The following is a 12,934-nucleotide window of genomic DNA, read 5'->3' as shown; positions in this document are numbered from 1 at the left end:
TTTCCAGTGGTCATGTATGGATGTGAGAGTTGGACTATAAAGAAAGCTGAGCGCTGAAGAATTGATGCTTTTGAACTGTGGTGTTGGAGAAGACTCTTGAGAGTACCTTGGACTGCAGAGAGATCCAACCAGTCCATCCTAAAGGAGATCGGTCCTGGGTGTTCATTGGAAGGCCTGATGTTGAAGCTGAAACTCCAATACTTTGGCCACCTGATGCGAAGAGCTGACTCATTTGAAAAGACCCTGATGCTAGGAAAGATTGAGGGTGGGAGGAGAAGGGGATGACAGAGGATAAGATGGTTGGATGGCATCACCAATAAATGGACATGAGTTTGGGTAAACTCCAGGAGTTGCTGATGGACAGGAAGGCCTGGCTTGCTGTGGTTCATGGGGTTGCAAAGGGTTGGACACGACTGAGCGACTGAACTGAACTGAACTGAATTGAATGGTTAAGAACCCGGTCTTCAGAATTCGATGGATCAAGGTTCTAATCTTTGTCCAGACATTTTCAGTGTGACCATAAGCAAATTACTTACCCTATCGTGGCATCATTATAAGTGGAGATAGCTTATATTAGCTTGCAAGAGCAGGTTGTTAAAATTTTAGGAATTATGCAAGCCAGTTGTTAAACACAGCCAGCTAAAAAATTAAAACAAATAAACTTAAAATTAAATAAGCTATATTAACAAATGTGGTGAACACCCAAAATCATGACTTCATAATTATTTTACTATTGTGCTTTACTGTTATCTGTGTTCTTGAAGATATATATGTTTATTATATCTGTATGATGACAGTATTACATAGTGCACATTTCTTCCTGTCTCACTGTTTTAGTGACCTCTGTTAGCTTGAAATAGGCCATGGTGAGAGTATTTACACCATGGAAGTTAGCCACCATTATAATTCAGGGATTTGCCTTTTCCTTCTCAGGTGTTAGATGTTTACCAACACACTACTGCTCAGTTTCCACACCTCAAAAATGGGAATAATGATACACACCTCATATAGTTATTTATAAATATTAAGTGAGATAATAAACGCAGAGCACATACCTCAACATCTAGTTCATAGTTAATACCCAACAAATGGTACCAGTTTTTATTGTTGTTGTTTAGTCGCTAAGTCATGTCCACCTGTTTTGCAACCCCATGGCCTGTAGCCCTCCAGGTTCTTCTGTCCTCTGTCCATGAGATTTCCCAGGCAAGAATACTGGAATGGGTTGCCATTTCCTTCTCCAGGGAATCTTCCCAACCCAGGGATTAAACCCTGCATTAGCAGGCAGAATTTTTTTACCAGTGAGTCACCAGGGATTAAATAAAGTCACCATTCATTAAAATATAGAATAAGGTAAAATATAAGTAAATTATAATTTTTAATTTTCTGCTGCTGCTGCTAAGTCACTTTAGTCATGTCCGACTCTGTGTGATCCCACAGATGGCAGCCACCAGGCTCCCCCATCCCTGGGATTCTCAAGGCGAAAACACTGGAGTGAGTTGCCATTTCATGCATGAAAATGAAAAGTGAAAGTGAGGTCTTAGCGACTCCATGGACTGCAGCCTACCAGGCTCCTCCATCCATGGGATTTTCCAGGCAGGAGTACTGGAGTGGGGTGCCATTGCCTTCTCCAAATTTTTAATTTAGCTGTTACCAATTCATTTTGGTACATTATCTCTTTATTCACAGCTGGCTTAGCTGGTCACATAACTCTTACTGTTCCAATTACCCTCTATTGATAAACTACCAAATCTGTACCTCCATTCCCAGCTCTGCTGCAAGGACTGGACTTCCACTTTCAAGTAGTTCTTGTCATTGACAACTAGATGTATCACAGAAAGCTCAAATTCAGCTTTTCCAAAATAAAATTCATTATTCTTTTTCCCCACTCATACTCCTTCTTTAGTTATCTTAGTTAATCATCTTATAGAAACACAAAATCCTAAAGCTGAAAAAGATCTCGGAGATCTAGCCTAATCTAGCCATTCTACAAAAGAGAGAACTGAAGCAGAAAAACCACGTAACTGCCCAGGGTTGCACAGGTGCTTATGTGGCATAGCAAAGGCTCTAGGGGGGTCTCTTAACTTTAGTTTGGGGCTCCATTCACCATCCCAGTGCCTTCTGCTTATAAGGGAGAGAGAATGAGATTACTCTGCTGATGCAATCTCTTTGTTCCATTTGGCTAATACAGTCATCTCTGGAAGTGCCTCCGAAGCTTTCTCCCACTTCTACCACAAACCCCAGGGGTGAATAAGTAAGACCTTCCATGATCTTTGCCTTTCTGAAAGGGGAGGTTGGAATTTATGTAGTGTAGAGAGAACCTAAATGACCTTAGAATCTTCCAGTTTGCAGTTTACACAGTCCACCTTTAAGATTCATGAGTCTCAGAGAGATTTAATAGTATAAGAACTACTGATAAACTTCTGTTGCTGTATTGAGTATTCTAATCATTTGAACATTTCTGGGATGCTATCCCTTTTCATTTTTGTTGACTTGTATAATAGCTGAAAAACAGTTGATGAAACCATAACTTTCACTGTAATATTTTGTAGTTTCCTAGGCTCTTTTCTCCCAGTAAATCTGAAGAAATATCAGGCTCAGCTCTTACCAAGAAAAGATAATCAGACTTTGCTCTAGCAAGTTACCAACTTCTTAGACACCTAACGAGTGTCCTGAGCTTCTAGCTGAAGAACCTGCTAACCATGCTCTGAAATCGGCTGCAGTTTCATTCATTCATTCATGAAACATTAATCAAAGTTTTACTATGTGTCAGGTATTTATGATATACTTAGGATACAGATACAGATAATCAGGCTCAATCCTGGCCATAAGGAGCTCACAATGGGGCAGAGAGCAGACAAGCAGACCATCAAATACATAGAGAACACTTACTGGAAGTGGAATGAAGAGATCTTAACCCAGGTGGGTTAGGGGAAAGGAGGGGTCAGTGAAAGGTTCCTGGAGAAGGTTGTCATTGAACAAAGCCTCAAAGGATATGTGAAAGTTAACCTGATGAATGGGGAAATGAGACAGTATGAGGGTATTTAGGCAGAAGGCAAAAAGTGAGCCTAGTGGAAGTATTTAGGCTGGATGGAAATGAAGAACAAAGGAGCAGAGAGGCAAAAACTATTATAAGCCCTCTTGCTCCCTGCTGCTACTGCTGCTTCTAAGTCACTTCAGTCGTGTCTGACTCTGTGCGACCCCATAGACAGCAGCCCACCAGGCTCCCCCGTCCCTGGGATTCTCCAGGCAAGAACACTGGAGTGTGTTGCCATTTCCTTCTCCAATGCATGAAAGTGAAAAGTGAAAAGTGAAAATGAAGTCATTCAGTCGTGCCTGACCCTCAGCGACCCCATGGACTGCAGACTACCAGGCTCCTCCGTCCATGGGATTTTCCAGGCAAGAGTACTGGAGTGGGGTGCCATTGCCTTCTCCCTGGTTTACCTTAAATCTGAAAATCTTAAATCTGTACCTTGGCCCAAACTACCCCCATCTTCATCTGGATCCTTTTCCCACTCCATGTTCAGGGTTACTAGTTTCTGGACATTTGGGTTTCAACCTGAGATTGGCTACAACCCAGCCTTCGTTACCAGCACAACTGTGATCATTCTATGCCTGCTGCTGCTGCTGCGGCTAAGTCGCTTCAGTTGTGTCCGACTCTGTGTGACCCCATAGACGGCAGCCCACCAGGCTCCCCCGTCCCTGGGATTCTCCAGGCAAGAACACTGGAGTGGGTTGCCATTTCCTTCTCCAATGCATGAAAGTGAAAAGTGAAAGTGAAGTTGCTCAGTCATGTCCAACTCGTAGCGACTCCATGGACTGCAGCCTACCAGGCTCCTCCGTCCATGGGATTTTCCAGGCAAGAGTACCGGAGTGGGGTGCCTAACCTTCTATATAATGCCATAACCCACTGCTAAATACAATTGGAGAGACATTAAATCTGTAGGAAAAGTGGCTACCCAAAGGCAATATCAACATGAGAACCCTTGAAGTAACACACAAACAGAGCAGAGGGTAAAAGAAAAGCATAACCAGTAATCTGCCCTCCTAATTGGCAGTTTCTCATGTACACAGAGGATAGATTTGTCCTTTCCATTAAAACTGTAAATTCTACCCATATTTCTTCTTTGAGATTTTGAAAGAAACAAGTTCACATTCTAGAGAGCTCTGATATGAACGTGGAAAACTAATGTGGATCTCTTTGGAGCATTCTGGCTGATGCCTTTTAGTCATTTCTTCATTCATTAGGGACGTATATTAGATAGCCTAGGGCTTCCCTGATAGCTCACTTGGTTAAGAATCTGCCTTCAATGCAGGAGACCCTGGTTCAATTCCTGGGTCGGGAAGATCCCCTGGAGAAGGGAAAGGCTACCCACTTCAGTATTCTGGCTTGAAGAATTCAGTCTGGCCCCTGTACAGTCCATGGGGTTGCAAAGAGTTGGACACAATTGAGCAACTTTCACTTTTCATGAAATAGAATAAAAGAAGGTGAGAAGCTGTACAGATAGCTGCAGAGTGTTGCAGGCAAGGAAAACAGCCAGTGCAAAAACCCCAAAGGCAAGAGCTTGTGTGTTCAAAGAACAGCAAGGAAGCCATTGTGGCTGGAGAGGAATTGCTAAAAGGAAGAATAATAGGAAGTGATGTCAGAGAGACAGTTAGGGAAGCAGGCAGATTACATGGGGTCTTGAAGGTCCTTTCAAGGCTTTTGTTTTATTGATCAAATAGGAAGACTTGCCAGGCATTTGAACTGAGGGAGTACATTGACTTCTGTTTTCAGAAGCCTATTCTAGGTGCTACTTGTTGAAAAGAAACTTAGAGGTTGAAGTGAAAGCAGAGAGACCAGTTAGGGAGCTGTCACAATAATCCAGGCAAGAGACGATGGATTGGATGATGACTTGGATTTGAGTAGTAACTATAGAAATGGTAAGGAGTGGTCAGATCCTGGATAGATTCTGAAGTGATAGTCAACTGGACTTCCTGAAAGAGTGCATGTGGAGTGTGAGAAAAAGAGGAGTTAAGATTGCCATATTCATTGGCTAGGTATGCTGTAACAAAGGACCACAAACTGGTGGCTTAAATAAGAGCAGTTTGTTGTCCAGCAGTTCTGGAGGCTAAAAGGTCCAAGATCAGTGTTGGGGTGTTAGTTCATTCAGTGTGAGGGAAGGATATGGTTCAAGCTTCTCTCCTTAGTTTGTAGATGGCTGTCTTCATGTTTACATGGCACTCTCCAGTATGCATATGTTTGTGTCCAAATTTCCCCAAATTTTTTAAAAAAAGGACATCAGTCACACTGAATCAGGGCCCACCCTAATGATATTATCTTAACTAATTGCATCTGCAATGACATTATTTCCAAGTAAGTTCACATTCTAAGATACTAGGGGTTAGGAATTGCACATATTAATTTGGAGAGGGTACAATTCAATCTGTTACAGATGAATTCAAGACTTTTGGCCTAAGCATCTGTAAACATGGAGCTGTCATTAACTAAGATAGGGAAGGCCAAAGGAGGAGCAAGGAGTTATATTTTAGAGCAGAGACTTTTTTTTTTAAGATATGAATCTAAAATTTGAGAGAGAAGTCTATCATTGATATTGATATTGTCTATCATTATATGTGTCTATGTATATAAATGTACACACATATATACATGTATTCTCTATAGAACATATATATACACATATACTCCTATAAGCATATATACTTACATATGTATATATGCATATATAAACATACTCTTGTATACACACATTACATACATGTATGTGTATATGTGCATGTGAACATATATTTGTGTGTGAATATTACACATATATGATTTTATATGTGTGTGTGTGTATTTGTCATTGTAGGTGATATTTAAAGCTATAATCTGTTAATAGGTGACATCATCAAGGGTGTGATGAGAAGAAAGTAGATCCAAACTGAACCTTGGGGCTTTCTGTGATTAAGAGGTTGAAGAGAAGAGGTGACTTATAGAAGCACCTTAAGAAACATTGTCAAAAATAGAAAAAAGAGTGAGAGCTATAGCACAATATAATTCATGAGAATTAATATCCACACACAGAACCACAATATAAGAATTTAAAAATACATTAATACATGTATATTAATGTATTCTTTTTTGTTACTAGGGGAAGATCTTCATGTTTTGCTCATTTTTTAATTGAAGTATAGTTGAATTACAATATTGTATTAGTTTTAAGTGTATAGTATAGTGATTTAGTTTTTTTTGCAAATTACATTCCATTATAGGTTATAAGATACTGGGTATAATTCCTGTGCTACACTGTAAATCCCTGCTGCTGCTGCCGACGCTAAGTCGATTCAGTCGTGTCCAACTCTGTGCGACCCCAGAGACGGCAGCCCACCAGGCTCCCCCATCCCTGGGATTCTCCAGGCAAGACCACTGGAGTGGGTTGCCATTTCCTTCTCCAATGCATGAAAGTGAAAAGTGAAAGTGAAGTCGCTCAGTCATGTCCAACTCGTAGCGACTCCATGGACTGCAGCCTACCAGGCTCCTCCGTCCATGGGATTTTCCAGGCAAGAGTACTGGAGTGGGGTGCCATTGCCTTCTCCAAGTAAATCCCTGTTGCTTCTCTATTTTATGTATTGTAGTTTCTATCTGTTAATCCCATACTCCTAATTTGCCCCTCCTGCCCTCCCCTCCCCTTTTGTAACCATAAATTTGTTTTCTGTGTCTGTGAGTCTGTTTCTGTCTTGAATATACACTTATTTTTGTATTTTTTTAGATTACACATATAAGCCATAACATACAGATTTCTCTTTTCTCTGACTTATTTTACTATATATATATATATATAATATACATATAACATACATATATATGTGTGTGTGTGTGTATTTGTATACATAAAATTGTTACAGTACCTAAAGAGTTCTGAATGGGTTCTGCTAAAGTCATGTTCTTCCTGGAAAAATTCTAGCAATTGCATATGGAACTTAAGAATGTCTAGGCCTGGGCCAAATGCTAGTGGCCATTGGAAAACACTGTTAATAATCTAAAAAGAATATCTAATAGTGGCTAAGCATTTACTATGCAGCCATCATTGTAAGCCTCTTATATGTGTCAAATCATTTAATTCATACAAAACACAGGTAGTTACCATTAATAGCATTTTCCCCATTTCATAGATAAGGAAGGTAAGGTACACAGAAAGATTAGGACCTGCCCCAGCCCCATACCTATCAAATAGCAAACTCAGGATTAAAATGCAGGTGCCCAGAACCCATTTCCCAATTACTGTGGTATGTTACTTTCATGGTGTCATGACTGACAGCTCCTCAGAACCACAAGGGAAGGGAGAGGAGTGATTCCTTGAAGCAGAGAATGAGACGCAAAGGAAAACTACCAACATCTCATATAGTGGTTCATTAGTTTCACTTATTTAACTAAACATTAATCCAAATATTCAACAAGCATCTGATAAACATCTACCGTGAGTTAGGTCACACATCATTCCTTAAGATGTAGAAAAAGATGAATCCATTCACTGTCACCAAATGTCTCCCAGATCATAAATTACAAAGGAGCACAGGAAAGAGTACCTTCTTTACATGATAAAACCATTTTGTCTCCAAAGAGTCTTACTACATTGTATTTAAATATGGTTTTTAAAAATCATTTTATGGTATAAGCTTAGATTTTATAACTTTGAGTAAATAGTAAATATAAAAGCAAACAAATTAAATTTGTTCAACTGATTCAGCCCGAATCATTTTGTTAAATGAATGTAGTTTTTTTTTTTTTCTTCTGAAAATACTATAAGGAAAATGTTGCACTCAGGTTCTGAAGAAAAATATTTTAGAGAAATATACTAATAGGCTTTATTTTTTAACACCAACTGTGTCAGGAACTTAAGTTACATTATCTCCAATATTCCCCAGTTTGAAAGAAGAATTTTAATTACTTTGAAAAATATTTTAATAATGGCAGCTTACTGAGACAAAAATGCTATCATTCAACAAATATTTATTAAGTGCCTGTGTATGGTTTAACTTTGCCTGGAAATCAAAGAAATACAAATTGAAAATATAAAATAGCATATTCAATGTTGAATTGACAAGTTTTTAATATAGAATATATTTATGAAGATAACAAACTATTTTATATTCATCATAAATGTAAATTGAGAGTCTTTGTAGAGCATGGACAACCTTAAAAATAACCTCTGATCATTTCATTTCTAAAAATTTGTACCCAAAATTGCATACACATATGCTAAGATATGGCTACAATAATTTTACTCGGAGATTATTTATGATAGCCGAAAAAAAGGTAGACCAGGAAAAAGAATTGTAGGCCAATAATGAATGGTTAAATATAAATTGGTGTTTTGATACCATGGAATACTATTATACCTCTTAAAAGTAAGTTACAGGAAAATATTTAATGGAATAAAGACATGGAATAATGAAAGATATGTGTACTATATAATCTTTTTCAATTCAAAAGAAGTCTAGACACGCATAGTGTAAAGACCCTGAAATTCTAGTAGTGTTGATTATTTCTGGATGGTGAGTTTTCAGGTAATTTAATTTTTTTCTTTGCAGAGGATAGTGAGAGAGCTCACTGCAGCAGCCCTATCACAATTCAGGCCAAGGGGGAGCAGAGGTTTTTCCAAAGAGAAGAAACTGGGCAGAGGCATTACTTCAGCCACATCAAAGATGATAACATGAGGTGAACATGTAAGTGCTAATATTCACTCAGAAATCAGTCATATAATTTAATGCACCCTACAGCGTTTATCCAATCCCATAAGAATGTAGAATATTTCTAAGGCATATGTAATTGATTTTCACTTTTCTTTGTAGTTCTCCATCATCCACTTATTTATTTTTTCTAACACGTATGGTTCAAATATTTCACAATATTATATAAATACATCTTTCCTTTTTTGGGCAGCCATGACTACATTAGCATTTAGCTCTTGACATATTTTGTTTATGTTAATCCAGAGTTTCCAAGACAGAAATGCCATTTTACTCATCACAGTGCCCAGTGTGCAGCAGGCACTCAGTAAACACCAGCGAAAAACATTGAGTCATAAGCTTCTATTCTCAACTCTTTTTGTTTTATTAGGACATTTTTCCTTGGTCAGATATATTAACACATGTCTTCATAGTGCAAAATTCCAAACATATAAAAAGAAACTACATTTTAGTTTCCAAGAGACGAACCTATAAAACCTGTGAATAGTCAGCTTTCCTTCTTTGAAACCATTTTGTATTGTCATACCAATGCCATTAGACCAGGTAGGGTGAAACTATCCTCACAGGTAGGTAGATGGAGCCAGGAAAGTAGATGAAACCGCCTCAGAAGACTTCATAAGTCCCTTGGGTGCAATAACTTCCAAAATACACTGATTCGTCCTGAAGTTACAGCAGCAGCCATTATTAAAATATCTATGGTTCATAATGAGGCCATTTCTTACAAAATTTCAAATGGTAAAATTTCCAGTGCCTTGGGTTAAATCTCTGTTTGCTGTTAAATTATTAAGTGAACAAAGGGAAATTGAATGTAGATAAATAAAAAATGAACACCCTAACATTATTTTGCATGATGTGAAACACTAACATCACTGTGGTTTGAGAATTACAAATTAAGGATCAATTAGGAAACAAAATCTATTCTTGGTACGTTCAGACCAAACTCAAGCACCTACTAAGACAGCAGGCAATGCAGTGAAGTGGTAACTGTCCCGGAGTAAGTGCATGTTTGCACATTACTGAGTGGAGGAGAAGGCGGTAAACTGCGGAGAGGGCTCCGTTTCAAGGGGGTGAGGCTGACTCTGTCCTCACAGAGGACATGTGGGGATGCAGGCCCAAGTTCGCTAGTTCTTATGTATTTTTTTTTTAAGAGAAGCTTAAAGTCTAGATTTTTATTTGAAAACTCCAAAATTCCAAATGTTGGCTCAAAATTTAAAGACAGACTATATCTATATGTTTTCCCTAAATATCTGGCCAGAGAGTCATCAGTTTGAAACCTCTGACTTTGAGCTGTGTTTGAAAATATTTAACCTTAGGACAGGTTTATGTGTGTTTGTGTGTCTATGCATGTGTTTGTGTTGTTGCTGCAATAATTACTTGGTGGAAACTGAGAAGAAAAAGGAGTTAAGTCACACTATGAGGAGGGTTCTGAAGCACTGAGGTGAGTTAGACAGTACTATATATAAAATAGATAACTAATAAGAACCTACTGTATAGCACGGGAAGCTCTACTCAATACTCTATAATGACCTATGTGGGAAAAGACTCTAAAAAAGAGTAGATACATGTATATGTATAACTGATTCACTTTGCTGTACAACATTGTAAATCAACTATAGTCCAGTAAAATTTAATTTTAAAAGAAGGACTAAAGGCTGTATCTTTCAGAGAGAGGTTGATCAGTGGGATGTGTCAAAAGCATATTGAGTTATTTCTGAAGTTGCAAATATTCTTCCTTTGTGATCAGACCATCTGTGTTTGCTGACATTCATATCCAAGTTAGGCCCCCATCAATCCATGGAGACTGAGAGATACAGACACTCTCTGTCTTGATGATTACATATCAAAGCCTGGCTCCCAGGTCCTTGAGGAAGACATTCATGGGTTGTAAAACAGGTGAGAAACTTTTTAAGAAGTTGATATCTCAAAGGGAGCAAAAACAGAATGTACAACTGCAAGTTTTCTAAAGTAAGAAAAATGAGGTCAGGGATTCAGAGTCAGAAAAAAGCCTATCTGAAGTTTTGTCAATCTGGAGGGAACATTAAGGCCATCTTGATCATAGAGTGGCAGATGTCAGTGCTTAGCAAACTATTGCTATATCAGTAGATTGGATTTAAACAAATGCAAACTCTAGCCTTGCAGCCCTAGCTTAGCATCCTTTCCACTACATCATCCCCAATGCTTAGTGTACCAGGAAACCATGATATGCCAGTGGTGGTGGCTAAGTAAAATTTCTGTCCATTCAAGAACTTGGAGGAGAAATCCATTCTGTCCTTGTATTCCTTCCAGGAATACCTGCTTATAGCATTATCAGTATGCTTTTACCAGCTGTGCAACCCTGAGAACCCTGGTCTTTTCATCTAAATAAGCTATAGGGCACAGCATTTGTATGAGCAGTAAATGTGATATGTATGAAACACTCAGCATGGTGCCTGGTGTATAGTAACAGTTCTCATTTGTGTCATTATATTATTTTCATAGAATGATGACCATACTATGACACTAATAGCAATACACAGAGAGCTGGAAGAAAAGTTAAATGAATTGTGACTTAAATCTAACAAAACAGAGCAGAAGAAACTATCAAAGAGGCAGGAACTGCTTCCACAGTGCCATGTCATACCCTCCACAATTCCACACTATTTTCTGCCCAGGTTTCTTAGTCTTGTTCCTTCAGACTTAAATATTTCCCCATGTAGACCTCAAATCTTCATGTTATTTAGCCCAAGGATATAATGCAATTTTAAACAATCATTATCTTTGTTGTATTTCCTTTCTTACGTTTAGCACTTGCAGCATTTTACCTAATACTATTTACTCTCAGAGTCCACGTGGAAGCAAACTAACTTTTCAGGAAGTTCTTTGCAAATACTCCCCACCCTCTCCCCCAAATAGTTTTCTTTGTTTGTATCTTGGTAGCAATTCTAAAAAGTTTTCAAGATTTGGACTCTGCTAATGTAATTGTGCACAGAATATCTACACAGAAGTGGTCTGCTTCATCATCCAATGAGCTCTGCCTCTTCGTGGATGTGACACTCCAATGGAGGGAAGCCAAGAGCCTATAGTAGCAATCCTGGGGAAAATTTAAGCAGCTGTGTTCACGTAATTGAAAACCTTCTGAAAAGTGTGCTGCAGTCCGTGCACAGCGTTAGTATAACATGAGGGCTGGGGCTGGATGCAGCCGGTTCTCTGGAGGACTTCTTTGCCTGCTGCAGGAAAGAGAAGGCTGAAAGACAAACCTGGGTGCAGCCGGAAAGGTCCAGATAGATGAGCTTGTGGCATCCGTTCCCCAAATTCAGGTACTGTAAACCTTTGTCTGTGAACTTTCTGCAGTAAGCCAAACTAAGATTCTGTAAATTGTAGAAGTACCTGAGAAGACAGGGAGAGAGAAGAGAGGAAGGAAAGTGATTATACTTAAGCTGTTTCCTCACATCTTTGTTAAGCCACTATGACAAAGAGAAGTAAAGCTGTAAATTAATCTTTTCTCCTTGCAGCTATTCAAGAGTTGAACTTTATTGTTAATTCTCTTCCTGTTAAGGAGATTGCAGTAGCATATCAGATAATGCATAATCACGTTTCAAATGAAAATAAAGATTTGGCTAAATTTTTAAGAAAACCAATTGGGATAAAGCTTTGGGGGCGGGGGAGGTCTGTGCATTCATGTTGTTTGCAAGTTAGTTTGTGTTTGAAAGCAGTTTCAGTTTGTGTTATTGTTGCATTTAGCTTTTATATTGGAGCATCGAAATAACAATGCAAATGTCTAGGAGGACAAACTCTTTGTAAACATTTAAATGGTGATTAACTGTTACAAGAGAGTTAGGATTTGGGGCAGAAAGGAGGCAAAGTTAAATATAATAGGCTCTTAAAATGGACAAAGCAAGCAAATGGCTTGAAAAAATAAATTTGCATGTGCATGATTTTCTAAGTAACAGTTTCATTATTATAACTAAAGAAAGACTGACTGATACACAGAGCTTAAAAGTGGATTAAGAGCAGTCTGCAAATATGTGGGCAACATATGAAAGGAATAAAACCATATCAGAGGCTATAAATCTCACTGAAGTTGCAACAGATTAACTATGGCATTACCACCATAGCCAAAATGAGAGCTTTCAGGAAAAAGGAGGGTCTTTAGGACAACTCTCTGCAAGACTCACAGTTTGAGGACACTCTATGGGCAACTTTCAAAGCCCTCCTAAGCCTGGCA

At 38.6% G+C, this 12,934-nt stretch overlaps 2 protein-coding genes across 2 annotated transcripts in view; one reads left to right on the top strand and one right to left on the bottom strand.

Annotated features, from left to right (window-relative positions):
* FBXL13 (F-box and leucine-rich repeat protein 13) overlaps window positions 1-12,934 on the bottom strand; it is a 203,763-nt gene that overhangs the window by 88,999 nt on the left and 101,830 nt on the right. The window contains exon 10 of the mRNA XM_010848085.1: window positions 11,967-12,096. Coding sequence (XP_010846387.1) covers window positions 11,967-12,096 — 130 coding nt within the window. The remainder of the gene's footprint in view (window positions 1-11,966; window positions 12,097-12,934) is intronic.
* Window positions 11,651-12,934, top strand: part of LRRC17 (leucine rich repeat containing 17) — a 36,094-nt gene continuing 34,810 nt past the window's right edge. The window contains exon 1 of the mRNA XM_010848084.1: window positions 11,651-12,026. The gene's annotated coding sequence lies outside the window, so the exon portion shown is untranslated. The remainder of the gene's footprint in view (window positions 12,027-12,934) is intronic.

The sequence above is a fragment of the Bison bison genome, unplaced genomic scaffold (genome assembly GCF_000754665.1).
Source record: "Bison bison bison isolate TAMUID 2011002044 unplaced genomic scaffold, Bison_UMD1.0 scf7180017864260, whole genome shotgun sequence".
NCBI classification, from domain to species: Eukaryota; Metazoa; Chordata; class Mammalia; order Artiodactyla; family Bovidae; genus Bison; species Bison bison.
This window is presented reverse-complemented; position numbering and strand designations above follow the sequence as displayed.